This window comes from Mirounga leonina, unplaced genomic scaffold, assembly GCF_011800145.1.
Source record: "Mirounga leonina isolate KUSES-001 unplaced genomic scaffold, KU_Mleo_1.0 Mir_125, whole genome shotgun sequence".
Lineage (NCBI taxonomy): Eukaryota > Metazoa > Chordata > Mammalia > Carnivora > Phocidae > Mirounga > Mirounga leonina.
The window spans coordinates 72,175,065-72,196,442 of record NW_023270305.1 but is presented as its reverse complement, the minus strand read 5'-3'; the positions used below and the strand labels follow the sequence as shown (position 1 = coordinate 72,196,442).

General features: G+C 42.1%; 2 protein-coding genes across 8 annotated transcripts in view; one reads left to right on the top strand and one right to left on the bottom strand.

The window, feature by feature from the left end:
• Positions 1-11,625, top strand: part of TBC1D8 (TBC1 domain family member 8) — a 98,397-nt gene extending 86,772 nt beyond the window's left edge. For all 6 annotated transcript variants that reach the window (XM_035001801.1, XM_035001800.1, XM_035001799.1 and 3 more), the window contains 5 exons: positions 43-283; positions 635-700; positions 8,975-9,064; positions 9,485-9,582; positions 11,032-11,625. In XM_035001801.1, coding sequence (XP_034857692.1) covers positions 43-283; positions 635-700; positions 8,975-9,064; positions 9,485-9,582; positions 11,032-11,493 — 957 coding nt within the window. In that variant the 3' untranslated portion in view covers positions 11,494-11,625. The remainder of the gene's footprint in view (positions 1-42; positions 284-634; positions 701-8,974; positions 9,065-9,484; positions 9,583-11,031) is intronic.
• Positions 11,626-13,056: 1,431 nt separating this feature from the next.
• On the bottom strand, positions 13,057-21,313 carry RPL31 (ribosomal protein L31). 2 transcript variants are annotated; one of them, XM_035001807.1, is made up of 5 exons: positions 21,212-21,313; positions 20,697-20,803; positions 14,875-15,000; positions 13,445-13,557; positions 13,057-13,120 (listed from the first exon to the last, which is right to left on the bottom strand). In XM_035001807.1, the coding sequence occupies exons 2-5, from the start codon at positions 20,801-20,803 to the stop codon at positions 13,089-13,091; spliced, it is 378 nt and encodes a 125-aa protein (XP_034857698.1). In that variant the 5' UTR covers positions 21,212-21,313; the 3' UTR covers positions 13,057-13,088. The 2 variants fall into 2 exon arrangements, with proteins under 2 accessions (XP_034857698.1, XP_034857699.1); XM_035001808.1 differs by lacking the exon at positions 21,212-21,313 and adding an exon at positions 21,123-21,141.
• Positions 21,314-21,378: the final 65 nt, after the last annotated feature.

Below are 21,378 nucleotides of genomic sequence, written 5' to 3'. Positions count from 1 at the left end.
GCCCCCATCTCTCATAGATCCCTCTCTCCCTCTTGTTTGAAGAGAGAGCACATGATGAGCTGTTACTGGGAGCAGCTCCGGCCCATGGCCCCGCGCCACGACCCCAGCAGGCCTTACGCAGAACAGTACCGCATAGATGCCCGGCAGTTTGCACACTTGTTTCAGCTTGTCTCGCCATGGACCTGTGGGGCCCACACGGAGATCCTCGCGGAGAGGACTTTCAGGCTCCTGGATGACAACATGGACCACCTGATCGAATTCAAAGCATTTGTGAGCTGTCTCGGTAGGACCCTGTGGGTCTTCACTGCAGTGAGTTAATTTGGGACAGGAGTCTGTGAACACAAGACAGGGAGCAAGTAGATCCACACAATGAAGTGTATTAGGGACTGGCCTGAAATTAAAATCTTTCAGAAGGTATGAGGCCAGACAAAATTCACGAAGTTGTCTTGCAGCTCAAGAATGACCTTGTAGGTTTTCATTTCAAACACTGTGTGTCTGGGGGAGGGGCAGGGAAGTATTGGGTGAACAGGTACAGACCGTACTAAGTTCTCTCCCCCCAGTGAGTTTGTGTCACAACAAATGTACTTTAACCATTTGCATCTACTCATTCTCTCTCTCTCTTTTTTTTTGGCAGATGTTATGTATAATGGAGAAATGAATGAGAAAATCAAACTGTTATATAGACTTCACATCCCTCCCGGTAAGAAATTCTACCGAGAAAACATAGGTTCTGTTCTGCTTTGACACAAGTTAAGCTTTGTGTGTGACTCTGAAGTTGTTCTCTTTTCAAATTTCATTTAGACTTGAGTCAACAGATGTTTCTAATCTGGGGTTGCTGATAACAGATTTTCAGTACTGGACTGTATAGCCTATGACAGCGGTTGCCAAACTTGAGGGTGCATCGGAATCATCTGGAGGGCTTGTTAAAACCCAGGTTCCTGGGTGCCCGCCGCTCCAGAGTTTCCGGCTCCCTGGTTCTGAGGACCACGCTTTGAGAACCACTGGCCTGTGGAATGTGTGGGGAAGCAGACCCTGGTTGCCTTAATAGGTGGCTATTTAAGCCTCTTTTGAAGGACCATTCCATTCGTCCAGCATGTAAGACCATGCTTCCCTCAAGTTTAAGCAGGTAACTGGGAACAAAGAAATCAGTTTTGAAACCTATGAGGTTATACTTGGCCATAACCTTAAGGTATTCCTTGGATCTCTGAAAGTCACAGAGGTGGCTTAGTAATGCCAACATGGTGTCTGGACCCCAGTGTTTCAGGTGTACAACAGAGTGATTCAACAATTCTGTACATTACTCAGTGCTCTTAATCCCCATCACCTAGTTCACCCATCCCCCCACCTTCCCTCTGGTAACCACCAGTTTGTTTTCTGTAGTTAACAGTCTGTTTCTTGGTTTGTCCCTTTTTTTTCCTTTGCTTGTTTGTTTCTAAAATTTCACTATGAGTGAAATCACATGGTATTTGTCTTTCTCTGACTTATTTTGCTTAGTATTATACTTTCTAGCTCCATCCATGTTGTTGCAAATGGCAAGATCTCATTCTTATGGCTGAATAATATTCCACTGTATTATATATTGCATATATATATATGCCACATTTTCTTTATCCATTCATCAGTCGATGGACACTTGGGCTGCTTCCATAGTTGGGCTGTTGTAAATAATGCTGCAGTAAACATAGGGTGCATATATACCCTTTGAATTAGTGTTTTTGTATTTCTGGGGTAAATGCCCAGTAGTGCAATTACTGGATCATAGGGTAGATCTATTTTTTAATTTTTTGAGGAAACTCCATACTGTTTTCCACAGTGGCTGCACCAGTGTGCATTCCCACCAACAGTGCCCAAGGGTTCCTTTTTCTCCACATCCTCGCCAACACTTGTTTCTTGTGTTGTTGATTTCAGCCATTCTGACAGGTGTGAGGTGATAACTCACTGTAGTTTTTATTTGCATTTCCCTGATGAGAGTGATGTTGAGCATCTTTTCATGTGTCTGTTGGCCATCTGGATATCTTTGGAGAAATGTGTATTCATGTCTTCTGCCCATTTTTAAATTGGATTATTTGTTTTTTGGATATTGAGTTGTGTAAGTTCTTTATATATTTTGGATATTAACCCTTTATCAGGTATGTCATTTGCAAATACCTTCTCCCAATCCAATGATTGCCTTTTGTTTTGCTGGTTGTTTCCTTTGATGTGCAGAAGCTTTTTATTTTGATGTAGTCCCAACAGTTTATTTCTACTTTTGTTTCCATTGCCTATCTAGAATAATGGAGGAGACCTATCTAGAAAAATGTTGCTACGGTTGATGTCAGAGAAATTACTGCCTGTGCTGTCTTCAAGGATTTTTATCGTTTCAGGTCTCACATTTAGGTCCTTAATCCATTTTGAGGGGTTTTTTTTTGGTTTATGGTGAAAGGAAGTGGTCCAGTTTTCTCAACACCATTTGTTGAAGAGACTTTTTCCCATTGGATATGCTTTCCTCTTTTGTTGAAGATTAATTGATCATATATTTGTGGGTTTATTTTTGGGTTTTCTATTCTGTTCCATTGATCTATGTGTCTCTTTTTCTGCCAATACCATGCTGTTTTGATTACTAGTTTTGCAATATAAGTTGAAATCTGGAATTGTGATACCTCCAGTTTTTTCAAGATTGCTTTGGCTATTCAGGGTCTTTTGTGGTTCCATACAAATTTTAGGATTGTTTGTTCCAGTTCTGTGAAAAATGCTGCTGGTATTTTGATAGGGACTGCATTAAATCTGTGGATTGCTTTGGGTAGTATGGACATTTTAACAATATTTGTTCTTCCAACCATGAGCATGAAATGTCTTTTCATTTCTTTGTGTTGTCTTGAATTTCTTTCATCAATGTTTTATAGTTTTCAGAGTACAGGTCTTTCACCTCCTTGGTTAAGTTTATTCCCAGATATCTTATTTTTGGTTAATTGTAAATGGGATCGTTTTCTTAATTTCACTTTCCGCTGCTTCATTATTAGTGTATACGAATGCGGTAGATTTCTGTACATTGATTTTTGTATCCTGCGACTTGACTGAATTCATTTATTCTAGTAGTCTAGTAGCTTTTTGGCAGAGTCTCTAGGGTTTTCACTATATAGTATCATGTCACCTGCAAATAGTGAAAGTTTTTTTTTTTTTTAAACATTTTATTTATTTGAGAGAGAGAATGAGATAGAACATGAGAGGGGGGAGGGTCAGAGGGAGAAGCAGACTCCCCGCTGAGCAGGGAGCCCGATGCGGGACTCGATCCCAGGACTCCAGGATCATGACCTGAGCCGAAGGCAGTTGCTTAACCAACTGAGCCACCCAGGCGCTCAAATAGTGAAAGTTTTAATTCTTCCTTATGGATTTGCATGACTTTTATTTCTTTTTGTTTTCTGATTGCCATGGCTAGGACTACCAGTAGGATGTTGAATAAAAGTGGTGAGGGAGACATCCTTGTTCTTGACCTTAGGGAAGAAGTTCTTTTTCCCCATTGGGTATGATGTTAGCTGTGGGTTTTTCATATAAGGCCTTTATTACATTGAACTATGTTCCCTCTAGACCTACTTTGTTGAGAGTTTTTATTGTGAATGACGATGCAGGGCTTGATCCCAGGACCCCAGGATCATGAGCTGAGCTGAAGGCAGACGCTTAACTGACTGAGCCCACCCAGGTGCCCCTAACATTTGAATTTTTGTTGCAGTTAAAGATAAGTCTTAATAATGCAGACAACCTAAAACCTCTATTTAGACATCAGTTTGCTTAAGGCCATGAAAATCCACAATACATATGGCTCGTTTTAATTTAAATTTAACAAATATTTACTTTCCATCATAACTTTTTGAGTAAAGGCGGGACAAATGCATTAGTGGGGGAAAAAAATCTAACTCACTAATTAGGAAGTATACTGAGGATTACAAGTTTGAATTTGTATGTGCAGAAAGTCATGTCTCATTTGCCAGATGAGGGAGACATGGTACAAAACAAAGCCTCAAACACCCACCTTATGCAGAGCTCTTGGAACTCTGCAAGGGTATTATGGAGGGCAAAGGGCTTTTGTGAGCTTGCTTTTACAAAGGTATCTGATGCAACTCAGGAAGCAAGGAAGTGCTAAGCCCAGGCCCTCACAGTTCTGGAAGAGCTCTCTTTATTGGCTCCATAGTGATTGCAACAGTGTGTGTTTAGCAGAGGAAATAGAAGAGAAATAGTCCAGATGATGTGATGCTCTATCAGGTGAAGTTGGGATGAACAGTATTCCAGAAGATTATTAAATCAGGGATTTTCACTGCAGATTGATAAATCTACACATATTGGTCATTTTGCTCAGTTAATTGTACTAATTGGACGTCCAGAAGACCATTTCCTGGAAGAACATTAGATTCCTTAGAAAGAAGCATCAGAGCAAGGTACCGAGAATGCTATATTGGAAATGGTAAATGAGCACAAAGTAGACACTGGAGGCTTTCTGTAAAAGAGCATACCGAGCCTGGAGCTGACGTCACCAGCTCCTCCCAGAAATGCGGAGATTTAGGGAATATGTTGTTAAGGTTGCAGAGCAGCTTCTCCACAGGGGTCCTGCTGGTCTGGACCTGATCTTCAAGTGTTCAATCTAATACAATTTGGGCTGCTCCAGTCTTGTGTTCTTTATGTGAAGAAATAGGTTTCTTTTTGAGGCCTTACAGACACCAAAGTGCATTGCTGGGTTTTGTCAAGAAGTGGAGTTAAAAGGAAAAATCTTACAGATAATTCCAATTTGCCATTTGATTAAAGATAGTTTGTTTTTTTTTTAAAGATTTTATTTATTTATTTGACAGAGAGAGACACAGAGAGGGAACACAAGCAGGGGGGAGTGGGAGAGGGAGCAGCAGACTCCCCGCGGAGCAGGGAGCCCGATATGGGGCTCGATCCCAGGACCCTGGGACCATGACCGGAGCCGAAGGCAGATGCTTAACAACTGAGCCACCCAGGCGCCCCAAGGTAGTTATTTTAAAAAGGACTTCATGTTGAAAACCTGAATGGACTTAACTGAAAACTGAAAGCACACATGAAAATATATTAACATGTGCTAACAAAGTTTGGATTCTAAGCAAAAATACAACCAAGAATGAGGTTTTAAATACTTAGTGATGTTTAGCCAGTGTTAGAATTTGAATCCTGAAATGTAACTGTAGACAAATACAGCAGTATCTGTGTGCGAAAGAGGAAAAGCTTTGTTATTTTCAAATACTCGATATAAAAATATTAATTAGTGGGCGCCTGGGTGGCTCAGTCGGTTAAGCGTCTGCCTTTGGCTCAGGTCATGATCCCAGGGTCCTGGGATGGAGCCCCACATCAGGCTTCCTGCTCAGTAGAGTCTGCTTCTCTCTCTCTCCCTCTGCCCCTCTCCACTGCTCATTCTCTCTCTCAAATAAAATCTTTAAAAAACAGATTCAAACACCAGTCATAGTAGCCAAAAAAAATTCAGCATTACATTTGTCAATAAGGGAGAAGCTGTTTGATTACGCACACTTTAAGTAAAACACATTTGAGCCATTCAAATTCTTGGTAATGACACTTGCTTCCACCTCTTGTCCGAAGTTTCTAATGGTGATAGCTTGTTTTGAAGAGGTCATTATTTACAAGTCCTAATAATGGATCCAGCCAAGATCAAGAACTTCTCTCAGAGAATGGATAAGTCAGTTGGAGGAAATAATGATTCTGATAATGCATGACATGCCAAGGAAACTTACAAAGGTCAGCTTTTCACAGGACACATGAAAATGATAAGACTGCATTCTTGTTTAACAACTTAGGCAGCACTGATACCAACTACATCAGAAATGACACCAGGCACATTCACTTTGGTGATGGACCACTTAAGCTACACAAAAGATCTGTCCTTTAGATTGGAGTTGAAAATGCAAAAGAGGATTTTGAAAAATATGAAAGGTGTAGAATACAAACCTCCTAAAAACTTTTGATATTGTAATATTGCATTGAACATTTTAGAAGAGCTAGGTGCTGAAAATCCCCAGTATTACCTAAATTGTTAAGCCACTAAAATGGATTTGATCCCAGCATCCAGTACTTGTTACATCTCAAGTGATTTTTTTTTAAGATTTATTTGACACAGAGATCAGAGTGGCAGGCAGAGGGAAGAGGGAGAAGCAGACTCCCCGCTGAGCAGGGAGCCTGATGCGGGGCTCAATCCCAGGACCCCTGGATCATGACCTGAGCCAGAGGCAGCCACCCAACCAACTGAGCCATCCAGGCGCCCTCAAATGGCTTCCTGAGACCCAAGTTGGATACTTTAGTTGGTTTTCCTATGAAAAACTTGGGTATATTGGAATTCCTAATTAATCCAAATGCAAGTCCTGGCTGCTATAATTTGATTTCTGTTTTCAACCACTGTGGAAGGGTAGGAAGGCACTATTCTGCTTTTGCAAGAAAAAATATGACGAATGGTATTATTTTACTTTTTAAAGATTTTATTCATTTATTTGACAGAGACACAGCGAGAGAAGGAACACAAGCAGGGGGAGTGGGAGAGGGAGAAGCAGGCCTCCCGCTAAGCAGGGAGCCCGATGCAGGGCTCGATCCCAGTACCCCGGGATCATGACCAGAGCCGAAGGCAGACGCTTAACGACTGAGCCACCCAGGTGCCCCTCGAATGGTATTATTTTAATCACTGTAGTGTCTCACCTGCATCTGAAGGCCAAATTGTGTTGAAAGCAGTGTATGTACTCTTCTACCAGAGATAAGACACCGTAGAACTGGCTTTTCCCCTCCATGAGAATCCCATTTAGAAAGTGACGAAGATGGTGGTGGTGATGACAATGATAGAGAATGAAAACTATGCAGCCCAACTAATCTAAGCCCTTGAAGCCACAGAAGAGACTTCCCCGCTGGTGGCATTTACTGAAGCCATGAAATTATCTACCACATTAAAACAAGTTTGAGCTAGCAAATGTAAATCCTTCAAGAGATGTTAACTTGTGCAGTATTTGAAGTGAGACACAATGAAAACTTTAATAGAAATGTCTCTTAATTCATTTATAGTCTTAAATTACAAGACTATATATTACTTATATCAACATAAAAATGTTACATTTATGAAAGTTCAGATACCTCATGTAGAAAGGTCGAAAGGACAAAGATTGTATATAAATAACCTTTACTACTGTCCCTTAATTAATGCATTGTATCTATATTTCTGACCATCAGTATCTGATAACTGAGTTTTTTCAGTGAGCTCCAAGCCTCTTCCAGTGTCCCCTAGTGCCCAGGCTGGGCGGTGGTGGTTTCCATGTTACAGATTGCAAAGATGGTTGGCGGGCCTTTCTGGCTCCTTGCAACTATTGAATCTTTACCGGTCTCCTTTCTGGACACTTGCTCTCCACTTGAATTAGCCATTCCTCTCTCTGTTCTCATGACATTTGGTTGTATCGGTCTTCTGTTAGAGCATTTTGTTAGTGACTTGTGTATACAGTTCACCTTTCTGAGGCATAGGGACCCAGTATCCTCTTGACATCTAGCAGCTGTTACCTAAAAAATCTGTTACTGTCATGACTGCCCCAAGGACCATCCAGGGCTTATAATTTTCCTCCTATTCAATATGAGTGGATGCTCACATGTGCCACTGTGTAGAATTTTTGTACAAGGTTGGAAAAATGACAATATCATTTACAGAAAAACCCCCAAACTCCAAACTCCTCCCACCCCTCAAATGCAGGAAACTGATCTCCTAAACACGAAAGAGAGTAGCTTATCAAGGCTTTGGTGCCATCTTGGGGATATTTGTTGGATTACAACTGATTTTTGCCTTTTATTTATTCTGAGTGGCTTTACTATTAAATATGAGGATCCTGTGTCCATAATACTTTGTAATTACTCGTAAGAGCTTTTTGATCTAATTCACATACCGTACAGTGCATTCTTTTAAAATATACACAATCCAGTGATTTTTAGTATCTTTAGTTATACAACCATCATCGCAATTTTAGACATTTTCATCACCCTAGAAAGGCCCATACCCTTTGGCTCTTGCTCCCAATCCATCCATTTTGCCCTGCTTTCTGTCTTTATAGAATTGCCTGTTTTGGGATATTTCTTATAAATGGAATAATGCAATGTGCCATTTTGTGTCTTGCTGCTCTGTTTTCAAGGGTCATCTGCGTTGTAGCATGTCTCAGTGCTTATTCCTTTTATAAATGAATTTGATAGTCCCTTTGATAGGTATGCCCTAATCTATCCATTCATCAGTCGGGACACTTGGGTTTGTTGCCACCTCTTGGCTCTTGTGAACAATGCTCCTATAAATATTTGTGTACAAGTTTCTGAGTGGGTGTGTTTTCATTTCCCTTTGGTATATACGTTAAGAGTGGAATTTCTGGTTCAAATGGTAATCCTATGCTTAATTTCTCAACAAATTGCCAGACTTTTTCAAAATGGCTGTGCCATTTTCTATTACCAGCAATATAATGTTCTGACTGTATTTTTGTATATTTCAAGAAAACTTGTAATGATAAAATGCTTTGGATTCAGTAATTTTTTCAATTGTTTTTAAAAATTTAGCAAGTATAGCAGTATGTGCTCACCATAGGAAAAATGCCATGAAATTGAAAATGATTACTCCACCATCCAGAAATCTAGTTGTACATTTATTTCTAGAATTTATATGTATATACACATATATTTTAAGTTTTAGGAAAGGATTTTATTACATTTTCCCAGGTCAGTATTGGCAGTGTCCTGTGAATTTGCATTTCATTAATTAAAACAGTATCTAAATTTAAAAAAGGCATTACCTGGTCTGTAGGATGTTTTCTTTACTCTTTGTATCCAGATGGTGCTTGGTGTACACCTGGGTTCATGGTCCCTGCAGCCCGTAGGCTGCTGGCTTAGCCTTTACTTCTTTCTTACATAAAAAGCTAAATTACTGACAGTTTGGGGTAAGATGGAATGATTTGTTCAATGTAACTTTTTTTTAAAGCACTCACTGAAAATGATCGAGACAGCCAGTCACCACTAAAGAATCCTCTATTGTCGACGTCAAGACCCCTGGTTTTTGGGAAGTCAAACAGTACGTACCTCTCTTCGTTATCTTCCAGCAGGCACACGCTGCAATCGTTAGCAATTTCACAGCTCTTAGAAGAGGACATACCTAGTTCCCTCCCTCCTGTGAATCAACAGCCCACTGCTTTCAGAGGCCAGAAGCCTTTTAAGTTGCAGTGTACTGGGTGACTGCCCCCCGCCACCACCATCGGATCTATTCCTCTAGCCTAAGGTTTCAGGGATTCTCTTGTAGCAAGAAGTCACCCAGCCACCACACTCCATTCAGTCAGTTGTAGATCAAACTCTCCAGTATGTAATCTCTATTTTCAGTTTGTGTGTGCAATTTGCTTGGTGGAATTCCTCCCTTACCACCTGGTTCTACCGATGTTCCTTCTTGCTTTCACTGAATTTTAGCTTAAAGTTTATATTGTGTTTCCTGTGTCTCCAGGTGGTGCAACTGATTATCAGAAACAGCTGAAGCAAATGATTAAGGATTTAGCCAAAGAAAAAGATAAAACAGATAAAGAGTTGCCCAAAATGAGCCAGGTATGGACTAAGTGCAGAGTTAAAGGTTTTGCCAAATGATTTGTTCAGAGGTAAGCTTGATAGTTAAGCTGGGGCCCCTCAACCGCCAAAGCCATAATCAAAGGATCTTCTAATTTCAGGAGTTGAATGTTGTGGTGATTAAAAGGGAATTATTTAAACTGTGACCCATTCAGATACACTAGATATTCGAAACTCCTTACAGCAGGAGGCTGTGCCACATCCTATCAAGTTTCTATATCCTACTCCTATATTCACTTAGGTTGTGATGATTTATTGCCTAGAGTTGATAGCATTTGGGGGTGGGGGGCACTGTGGACACAGCATTCTTCCCTTAGAAGGGATTACTGTTCTCTCTTCAGTTTCTTAAAAATCATTGGCTATATAATATACAGTACTGGCAAGGCTCTTCAAAACCTTTGAGCAGTATCTAGCCTACATTGAAGTGCCATGATGGGGCTAGGTTTTTATTTGAAAAAGATTCCTCCCAAAGTTTGTGAAATGTAGGCTTCAAGTTGGAAATGTTCCTTTATTAAAGGATTTCATTCTTTTTGGTGCTAATGTGTACTGTGAGCCTTCACGAGCGAATTTAGCATGCAGTGTTTCTTGGTCTTTTTTGACTACAGAATATGTGGCATTAACACTTCCTTGAGTATTTCAGAAGTGTTGGGGAGTTTCAAGTTTTCATTCTACCTCTTGGATATAGTCACATTCCAATGCTGTTGATCAATTACACCTCAATTAAAAAAAGTCACATCTCATCCCCCCGAGCCACCAGTACTAACATTCTGATATACGTGACGACAGTTTTTGCTATGAACAAAAATAGGCTGTCCTAACACCTTGCTTTCATTTACTTCAAAATCATGGAGCTCTCTCCTAAATTAGTTCTCAACCATGTCCCTATTCCCAGAGTAAATATATAGCTAAGTCCCACTGGAACTTTCATCACATTACATTCAGATTCTCCCAGCTGAGCAGCCGTGTGGCTATAACTTGAAAAAGCATCAGGCATCACTGTTTTGTTTTATTTTACGGCTTTTAGTTACCCCATCGTATTCCTATCAGATGAACAAGCTATAATTTTATTTAGTCATAGTATTTAAGCCATTTCTAACTTTGTTCCTATTGTAAATCCTAGATTAAACACCATTATAAACAAGTCTCTCTAGCTTTTGGATCCATTTCTACAGATTGATTTGCTGGATTAAAGGGTGCACACCTTTCTGAGTAGTCGCTCTCTAGACAAATAGCACACTTTGAAGTGTGTGGTGAAAGTCCCTGGAGTCACTGTTAGTAGTATGTTCTCAGGGTAGAAGGGCCAACTGCCTTTTCTTGTAATCTGCTTCAAAGAGTACGATGTGGTTTTCTCTAAGAACTTAGTATGAAGTTTAAAAAAATGCATTATACTTCCATCCTGGTTATGCTGCTATATGTACTTTTATATTCCAGAGAGAATTTATCCAGTTCTGTAAAACTCTGTATAGTATGTTCCATGAAGATCCAGAAGAAAACGATTTGTATCAAGCCATCGCCACGGTAACCACTCTGCTGCTGCAGATCGGGGAAGTGGGGCAGCGAGGCAGCAGCTCTGGAAGCTGCTCCCAGGAAGGCGGGGAGGAGCTGCGGGCTCCAGCTCTTTCTCCAGAGCAGGACTTGGTTTTTGCGGACACCAGCCCTGGCAAGATTGCCCAGGACTCCCAGACATTTCCTGAAGAGGCAGAAGGGGACTGGACTGTGTCCCTTGAGCATATTTTAGCTTCACTTCTGACTGAACAGTCATTAGTCAACTTTTTTGAAAAGCCGCTGGACATTAAATCCAAACTTGAAAATGCCAAGATCAATCAGTACAGTCTCAAAACTCTGGAAATGAGCCGCCAATCACAGCCTGAACTCAAGCTGAGTAACCTGTAGCAGGAGAGCAGTTTGCAGAGACGAGTCTGCCATACCAAAGCACGGAACAGTTTTGTGGGTTGTCAGCCCTAAAATCCAGATTTTAATTGAATTCATTTTGAGTGTATTTTACAAGCTGGGTATCTGGATAAGCAGCCTGACAGCCACAGCTGTGGCCAGGGGAATTGATGCAACCCTCAAGCATTTCTATTAAGAGAATTATTAGTTGGATATTACAGTGCGATAGGGTATCTATACATTAGTTCCCTTGATGCCGTGACTTGCAATTTCACTTTTATCAGATTTCCTGAAATTTCAGGGCACTTCTGCTGTGATGCTAGTATGATTTCATTCTCAGATGGAACAGAAGAGTCAAATGTATCATACCAAACCAGACAAAAGCCCAAGCTCTCATTTTTCACTGGGATAATGGGGGAGAGGTCACAAATCAAGTTCACTTTCAAGATCCAAGAGCCACTATCTGTGCAATTGTATTTGGCTTTTTTTGCACTAATTTTGTTTCAATGCTGGTAATTGAAACCATTTTAATATATTTGGTTGTATTCACTTTGTCCTTACAAAAATGTTGTGTACAAACCATGCTTTCAATGTTGGCCTCCAAGTTTTTTAATAAATAAATTTTTGTATTGACTCGGTTCTTATAATTTATACTCGTGTCTAGAGGGATCGCTTGCCACTCTCCTCCGTGAATTGTGCAATACACGGTAGGTGGTCCTTACCCCCCACTGCTTCTACTCCCGTCACCCCTGGGGCTTCAAAAAGAGGGCCCTCTTTAGAGCAGCACTCAGTATGTCAGGGGTGTTAAGAATCCCTGCCACACTGCGTTCAGGCTGAATTTAGCTGATTTTTAACCCCCCCCCCCCCGCGAGCTTCAGGTCCATGTAAACTGGGATTAAAAACACTTCAGGGGGCTGTTACAAAAAGGTAAGCTGTACATATGAATTGTACACCTAAGCCATATATATGGTTACCCATCAAAAATCAATTAGACTCTTTTATACCTTTTGACAAGCATACTCAACACAGATATAAACAGAAACTTAGGGACATACTATCAAATACAGTTCATTAAATCTATCAATTACATCATTTAAACTTGTTCAAATGTGAAAGGTGGCCAGTGGTAATTGAGTTCTACATGCCAGTCTCTAGAAAATGTTCCTTGGAATTAACAGTATACCTCCAATGTCCCAGGTACCTAAAAGGTGTTCCCAGGCCAGCACATCACCTTTAAAAACATGCTTAGGCTCTACCCAAATACTCAGAAATCCCAGGGGCTGGGGAGAAGGGGCACAGGCATACCATTTAGGAAAAGCTGTCCAAACGATCCTATGTAATTGGAACTGCATAGAGATACTACAGTTGACTCTTGTATTACATGGGTCCACTTACATGTGGATTTTTTTGATAGAGTACTGTAAATATATTTTCTGATTTAATTTTTTCTCTAGCTTGCTTTATTGGTAAATTTTGGGTAGTTGACTATAATCTGTGCCTCTAACCCTCATGTTCTTCAAGAGTCAACTGTATACTGCAACTAAAAAAGGAAAACCAAAACATGAAGCAGTTTTATACCTTTATTTGACAATCAGCAATTAGTTCTCATCCACATTAACTGTCTGCAGATCTGCAAAAGAGACAGCCAGTCAACTTCCATACCCACACCTCACACTTTTAACATTCCAAAAACCTTTTCTTGAAGTAAACGGTTTAGGCTAGTATTCCATGACCTTTTTACAACCCAGATATGGACCTGTTTTGTATCTTCCTCCATTGCCCCACCGCCTAACACGAAGGTTTACTGATTATGCCTGTTACCTATTTCCCTATTAGAAGGATGCTGGGTATATAGACGCACAATTATTTGTTGAGACAGACGAATTCGGGTTCTAAAGGGTAAGGATGCTTTTCTAATCCAAACAGCAGCTTTGTAGGATGGAGTAAAACTTACTTTTGAAAGTGGTGACAGGTACATAGGTAACCAGTGTGTAGAGCTTGTTTGGTGAATCTTCATCCTCGTTACGTTTTCTGGACAACCGCACACGGATACGGTATGGAACATTCCTAATAAAAATATGAATGTGCTGCTCAAGTCAATGCTTCCTGTCAAGAAAATAGCTGCCAACAGTACTGACGCCTCCTATCCCCACATCTTTAACATGCTTCTAATGCTCTGTCCTTTATGTGCATCTGCTCAGGCGCTACAGGCCCAGTTCCCTGGAAAATATACATCCCCACAGGTGGACGTTAAATGCTACCATCTCAGGATATATACTGGTCTTAGCAGGCAGCAACCACTGATACTCAACCTACGCAGAAACACAGGCTCAAACATGCTAGGTCTTTCCCCTCTTATCACCAACACCCACATCGTGGTTACAGAATTTGTCTATAGTCCATGTAATTTTGCAGAAACACCACTCTGCAGGCTACATTCAACAGAGAAGACTGTTCCGTTCCCCTCCCTCATACACACAAGCCTCTCCTCTCACCAACCACAGCAGCATTACGGTGGCCTATCTCCTTTAATTGGTCTGAGGACACAAAGCGTTCCAAAACTCAGGACTCCTCTTGGCTTTTGTGACACCACTTCCCACCTCCATCATCATCATCATCATCTTAAGGGACCTCTTTGGCCACTCCTTTATCAGACACCTCTCCTCTACAAAGAATGCTCACTGCTAGCACGGCAGGGCTGAATCTCAGGTCTCATTCCAGTGATGAAATACCACACAGATGCAAACAGTTGTGCGCCGCCCCCCCCCCCCCCCCGGCCTCCTGATCACCTAGGTCTACTCTAGCACCTTACATCACCCTCCACAGCGAAAAGCACACCCCTTGGCACTACTGACAACTGGTCTGGGGTGTTGTGGGGTGCTGCCTAGTGCACCGTGGGATGTGTAGCAGAGCCCCTGACCTGTGGGAATCCCCACGAATGACACCAAAGATGCCCAGCCCCCCAATCAGGGAGGGTGGGCAAAAGTGCCCACTGTTAAAAACCACTGTGCCAATTATTCCCCATTATGTCTAGATGCCACATGGTCTATCCCCGTCCTAACTCTCCGTCCTCATTCACTGTTCTAGTCACTTATTCTAGTCCACCTTCACCACCTGTTCCTAGCTCACACCAAATTTGTTCTTCATGCAATGCTCTTACTCAGCCCTCACACTGCTGGCTCCTTCATCACCTGGGTTTCTGTTCACATGCCATGTCAAAGGGCTTCCCTGCAGATGCTACCCCACCCTTTGAGCCATCATCATTTTAAGGAAATACTTCCATATGCTTATTACTGAACTTACAGAAACTGTGCAGAGTTGATTAAAAGCTAGTGTAATTATAAACGTTTTCTAAAAAAAATTTGTAACAAATAATTTTAGCACCTTATTCCTTTGGCCCAGACAGCTTTGTTGAGCCTGGTGTCAATGCGCACATCTGGAGTTCCCATCTCCTTCATGGCAAATTTTCGGATCTCTTTGAGTGCCCGAGGGGCACGCTTCTTGAAACCCCTGAGATTCAAAGTCAATAAATGAATTAAATAAGCACAAAATGAAATGAAATATGTAACGCGCTGTCCTATTTTCATAAAACAAAATCTAAACCAAACCTTAAGGTAGGAATAATCCCCTTTTCCACTACTGTATAATGCCCAGCAGCTGATATTAATACTGGGGACACAGAAAATGCACAATCCCCTTTCAGTGATGTGGGATAGGAGCTCTGCAGATGATCCTAAGAGATGCTGATAGGATATGCTTGAACATAAAATACACATACTATAAAAGTGTCTTCAGATCAAAATATGGATTGTTATATCTTAAGAGATGGCATGTTTTTGAAGATCATTCAATACTAATTCAAAGGTTATTAACTTGGTCTTGGCTAAAATTGTACACATTTCCTCTTGACAACAGTTAATTCTATGAAGCTGTCGGCATGTGTCAGACACTGTCATTAACTCATGTCTGTTCCAACACTTAAATACTATTAACTTGTTGTTTACATGAGGGTACATAAATTCATTTGAATTTCATGTTTTTAAACAATGTGAAAAAGCCAAAACTTTGCTACAGGCTGAAATGGTCAAGCATTTGGACAAGTGAAGGCCATTTCCGGGGGTGGGGGAAAGACCCAAGTCTAAAAAGGTGTCCCCACCACCCAGGACTGTGAAGGTCAGAGAAGCGGCCAGGTCAACCATTCACCTCTGTAACCCAATGCAGGGCCCGGCACATACTAGGTGTTCCACTTTTGTTAGATGGAGTGAATTTTATGAAATTCAATGAAAGTAACACACAGCATGCTAGAGTTAAACATTCTGCTCTCAAATCTTCAGTGATTTCACATGCCTACGAAAGATGACTGCCTTCCCACCCCACTCTGCCTCTTCTCTTACCATCTCCCCCTCTTCCCTTTGCTCTACCCTCATCAGCCTCCTTGCTATTTTTAGAACCTATCAAGCAAGCTCAGTTCATTCACTTAAACACTTGACCATCTAGAAATGCCTGAAATAACAACAGTAGGTCCAACAGACAAAATCCAGTTATTCAGGTAGCTTATATGCAGGTGATACATGGAGTACATGAGACAGTATCAAGTACTACATAGAAAAATAAACCAGGGGAGAGAGAGAGGGAACATGAGGGAAAGGGAATGCAGGTTTAAATAAGATGGCTAAGATGATACTGGAGTTAAGATCTGCAGATCATGAGGGCAGCCATTTAGACATCTGTGAGAAAAGCATTCAGGCAGAAGGAAAAAGTAAAAAAACCAGCTACCCCAATCAGGTACATGCCTGGTATGATTAAGAAAATAAGTAGCCAGCTCATGTGGAATCAGAACAAGTTGGGCTTCTAGAATAAGGTGGGAAGCCAGGAGGGTTTGAGAGTGGACCAGGTGTTTGGGGGTGGAGGAGGGAACCAGGAGCAGGGAGCTGCTAAGTGTAACCATTCAAGTGAGAGAGAAGAGTGGTGGACCAGTGCAATTGATAAAACTGTGGAAGGCAGAGCCAAAAGGACATGCTCACTTGACAATGACTGACACAGGGCAAGCCACAAGAGAAATGCGGAAGTCAGGGGAAAAGGAACACTAGAGTTTGGTTTGCGATGCCTAAATACCCAAATGAACAGTAGATGTATGTCTGAGGCCCTAAGACCAGTTGCTATTACCAAGCATAGATGGAAAAGAGACGGAGTCCTGTGGCTCTTCAACATTAAGAGAATGATGGAAAGAGGATGTGAGGAGGAGGGGTGCCTGGGTGGCACAGTCGGTTAAGCTCTTGGTTTTGGATCAGGTCCTGAGGTTGAGCCCTGCGTTGGGCTCCATGCTCAGCATGGAGTCAACTTAAGATTCTCTCTCCCTCTGCACCCGCCACGGCTCTCTCTCTCTCCAGTAAATAAATCTTTAATTTAAAAAGAGGATGTGAGGAGGAACCACAAAGTTAGAAGCTACAGGAGCGATAAGAAAAGCACAAGACTGTGGAATCTTTGGAAGTAAAACGAATAAGCATTTCCACAGAAAAATGAAGAATAAACTATCAATTGTTACCCATCAAGGAAGGGCTGAGAAATGGCCAAAGGATTCAGGTCTTCACTTGGGAGTTTTATAATAAAGCAAACAGTGCCTGAAAAACTTGTTTCACACCTATGATTTTCCCAAGTCCCATCATCTGTGTGGCTTTTAAAACAGCACCCTTTCGCCCACTGACGGACTTTCCACCTGGCACTTTTTGCCATTTTGTAATTTCTTACTAAGTAAACTAGAAAGATAGGGTCTTTGATTTCCTGATCTGCACAGTCCAGGATTGTGCCTAATACTCAGTTAAGTGCTTGATATGCTCCCAAAATGAGGGAAGGAAACGTGGTTACTCCCAAGCAGGATTAATGCACAAAGGCACTGGATTTTTGACCCAGAAGCCATCTCAGAGACCCCAGAACACGATGTTTCTTGGCTCACACATGGGAATTCAGTGAAGTACTAGGCCCAATGTGGCTACTACTGCACATTTAAATCCCCCATAAAAATAGTTTTCCTGAGATAAGAGAATGCCCAGTGCAAGAAATTTTGTTTCACACTTCAGTGCCTGAATAGAATGTTTTGCTGTGTAACGTGCTATCAAAAATACCCCCAACCACCCACAATAAAACAGGCCTTCCACGAGACTCAAGAGGCTGCTGCAATGGCACTGTGGATCTCACGAGAAATCCAGGTGTGGCAATATCCCACTTACGCACCATCTGTCTGCAGTGGCTCCCGCTACGAGTTCTGGAACGGTGACTATCCCAGAAGTCCAGAGTTAGTACTGCATTCCATTTGTTAAATCAAATAAACACTCTCCCTCAAGCATTCATAGTATTAATGTGAGTCACCCCATCAATCACTAGTGAAAAGAGCCTACTTCAGGAAAATAATAAAGGAAAAATCAAAGACAGATACCAGTTTGCCCCAACTAAAACTATAATCATCTTCCTTAACTAAAAGCCTTGGAAGGCATGGCTTGGAATTCCAGGCTAATAAGGAGAGAACAAAAATCTCTCAGACTCTTCAAATTCCTTCCCGGGGCTACTGACTTGCACACCCCCAGGAACCGCATTATATCAGGTATCAGGATCTCCCAGTCAGAGGATTCAGAGGCTGACTGGTCTCGAATGGAACGCCAGCAAGGGAAGTCACTTTGGTTCTTGAACTGGATGCTGTTCAAGAACTTGCAACAAGAGTGCTGGTATCCTACAAGGAGAGATTCGTGGTTTTGGTCATTTACTTCTGAACTGCCTGCATTTTCTGAGGAAGACCTCGCAAAAGGAAACAAGACAGACTTCCAAGTGTTTCAAATGAAGACTGAACAAGTGCTCCTCCCCAACTGTCACCTCATCATCTTTCAAGTCCACTGCTATTTCAAGACCTATCCAATGAAAGAAGAGCGATATGGTATCCCTTATCTGAATATGTATTAGTGGATTGTGCATTTAATGTTATCCAAGATTAAAGTTAAAAAAGGGAGAGAAACATGAACTTTGATGTTTGCTCACTGTATTAAGGGAATCTGGCCTCTCTGCTGATCTTCTAAAAACCATACTAAGGCAATTTCTCTAAGAAACTTTTATTTCTAATGACTTAGTATGACTCTGGCTAGTCCTCTGTATTGTTGATTCTGGGGCTAATATTCCTGTATGCAGGAACATGACTGGAAGAGGAATGGTGAAGAGAATTCTGTAGGTATACCCTGGAGTACTGCACTTCTCATTGAATAGAGGTGTATATATATACAAAATTAGGAGATGGGAAGCAGGTTTACCAGCTGACCAGGTCTCATTATTTTTCTCTGGGCCAATTACTACTGAAATCTCCAGTGGAAGTTTTGGGGACAGAATGTCCAGTTAGGGACTTCACTTCTATCCACGGACAGTTTGAAGGCAGTATCAGCCAGAACCCAGAGATGTTCCTTTCCTGTTTCTGCACATGTAGGCCTTCCCCAAAGCTCTTCACCAACATGCAAACCTACTTACAGCCACCCCTCAGCCCTGGCCCATGACTTCCAGGGGACAAAGTTAAACCAATCTCGCTCCAGGTTTCTGGTTGCCAGTCATACTCTGCCATTTTAGAGAATGGCTGTTAAGGGGACAAGAATTTGTGTGGGTCTTTACCTTAACCAGTTAACAAGGTGGTGTTTTTTTCCCCAAAAGGCAGGGACTGTAATTTAGCCCAAGAATTTCGCTACCACTTTCCTCTATTACTCTGAGGAGCTTAGTATCAAAATTCTGACCTTAGACACTTGGTCCTCAAGAGCAGGACATTCAGGAGGAGATAAAAATAAGGGGCTCCAATGTAAAAATCTATAGGCAGTTCAATTAAAATTTGGCCTTGATTTTGAAGCTGTATTTTTAACCTGACCAGCTGTTTGACTAGACTGCTGCAGCTAATATGCTAAAAATTAGTGTTTAGGCACTAATAGGCTCCACATTAGAATGTTATTTTTACTTCGAGAAATTTTGCCAACAGACTCTACAGCATGGAAAGCAGACGAGACTTAAAAGCCAAACAACTTTCCAGCTTATTTCAATGTTGTTTCTATGTAAAGATCAGTGTGAAAATACTACCTCAATGCCTGAGAATCTAGAATCAGTCACCACCTCATTTCAATTCTGTATTTGCTTTTGGTGTCTTTTACCTATTGAAACATTTTGTGAACTTTTAATTAAGGAAAAATTATTTAAGTCCAAGTCAATGAGACTTGAGAATCTTATCTGGTTAGAACCTTGGCAGAACTACTCGAAAAGTTTTTGCAAATTGGGGCTATAGATACTGAACCAAAATAATTCTTTCCTTAGCTTAAGGTTACTTTCTCTTTCTTTCCAAGCATGTGAGGAAGCCAAATAGGAAATACACATATGTACCAGTGGGGAGAAATGGGCTTGCTTGTGGATGTAGGTTTTAAAATGAACAAATATTCTATCTTTAAAAAAATATTCTAAGTAACAGTATTCAAGAAAGATTTGGTCCCATTCGCAGCAGTAAGCACATATGCAGAAGGGGGAATAGCTCACTAAGCCTAAGGACTAAAAACCAAACCCTAGACAAAAAAAACCCCAAGAACTACAACATTCAAAATCATTCCCAATATTCTCGTACATCACAAATCCACAACAGCCACGTATCCTTTGCACAAATACTGCCCTCTAACTCCACTGATACGTTCTCTTTTTGTCTAATAGTCTCCCGGTATTACCGCTCAACCAATACTAGTACATATTTGTGTGGGTCAGGAACTAAAGTATAAAGTAATCTTTAGGTGTTCGCATCCTGGGCTGGACACAGCTTTTTTAGTTAATTGGTTAGCTTTACTTTAGACATTTTTAAAAGCTTGCTTTCCTTCCCATACACATCTTTTACCCTTTAGCTTGCCCAGGTTTACTCAGTTTACAAAGCACCGAATGAAATGACTTTATCATCACCAAGTTCCCCTCAACTGGCTCTCCCAGAAACTGTTATTCAATCTTTTGTTTCCAGTCATTAACCTCCGAGGATTACACTTTAAATCCTATAAACCTTAAATAGGGGCCATGGAATATAGATTTGGGCTTCCGAAGAAGACCCAATTTCTAGACCACTAGCTTTTCAACAACTAGACAGACCTCCGAGTGACAACCAGACGCATGAGTTCGGGAGCCCCCAACCAGGAAGGCACCCGGCCGACTGCAGGGATACTCACACTCCATGGATGCGCTTGTGAATGTTGATGGTGTATTCTCTGGTCACTACCTCGTTGATGGCAGAACGGCCCTTCTTCTTCTCGCCACCCTTCTTCGCGGGAGCCATCTAAACCCAGGGACAAGGAAGTTCAGAGCAGATGGGAACCAGCACAAGCCAACTCCTCCCTCCCGAGCCCGGCCTCACGCTGCCACCCTCGGGGCGCGTCCAGGTGCAGAGAGCTCGGCCAGGCACCTGATGCCCCAGGTACCGGCAAAGCCAAGCCGGTCACCCCGCCGCGAAAGCATCCGCGCCCCTCAGATGCTCCCGCCCCGGAAACCCCTGCAGGCTCGGCTCCCCTAAGCCTGGCCAGTCTCCCTCCCAGGCTACGGGAGCCCCTAAACAGCCCGGATTCCCGTCCCCTCAGAAGGCGGAGTCCCGGGCCGGCCTCAGAGAAATCTCGCTGTCCCGGTCAGCACAATCCCGAGCGAGGATGGAACCAGATTCCCGACGCCGGCTCCCAGCACCCATACTCACTCCGCCGGGCTCTGGTTGGAAAGGAAGAGCGCGAGGTATTGTGGGAGAGGGAAAGCAGCGTCACAAGTACAACTTCCGGGTCGCGTGGAGACGCTTGGAAGGGGAGAGGCGAGGCTGCGACGTAAGCGGCGCGCGCCCGGGGAAAAGCGAGCGCACTTCGGGGGTGG

Coding starts and splice junctions, on each gene's coding strand:
- RPL31 (XM_035001807.1), bottom strand. CDS start 20,803: ATGGCTCCCGCGAAGAAGGGTGGCGAGAAGAAGAAGGGCCGTTCTGCC. Junction 13,558..14,874: donor GTCTGGGCCAAAGGAATAAG/GTGCTAAAATTA, acceptor TATTTTTATTAG/GAATGTTCCATACCGTATCC. Junction 13,121..13,444: donor ACCTGTCACCACTTTCAAAA/GTAAGTTTTACT, acceptor TCTCTTTTGCAG/ATCTGCAGACAGTTAATGTG.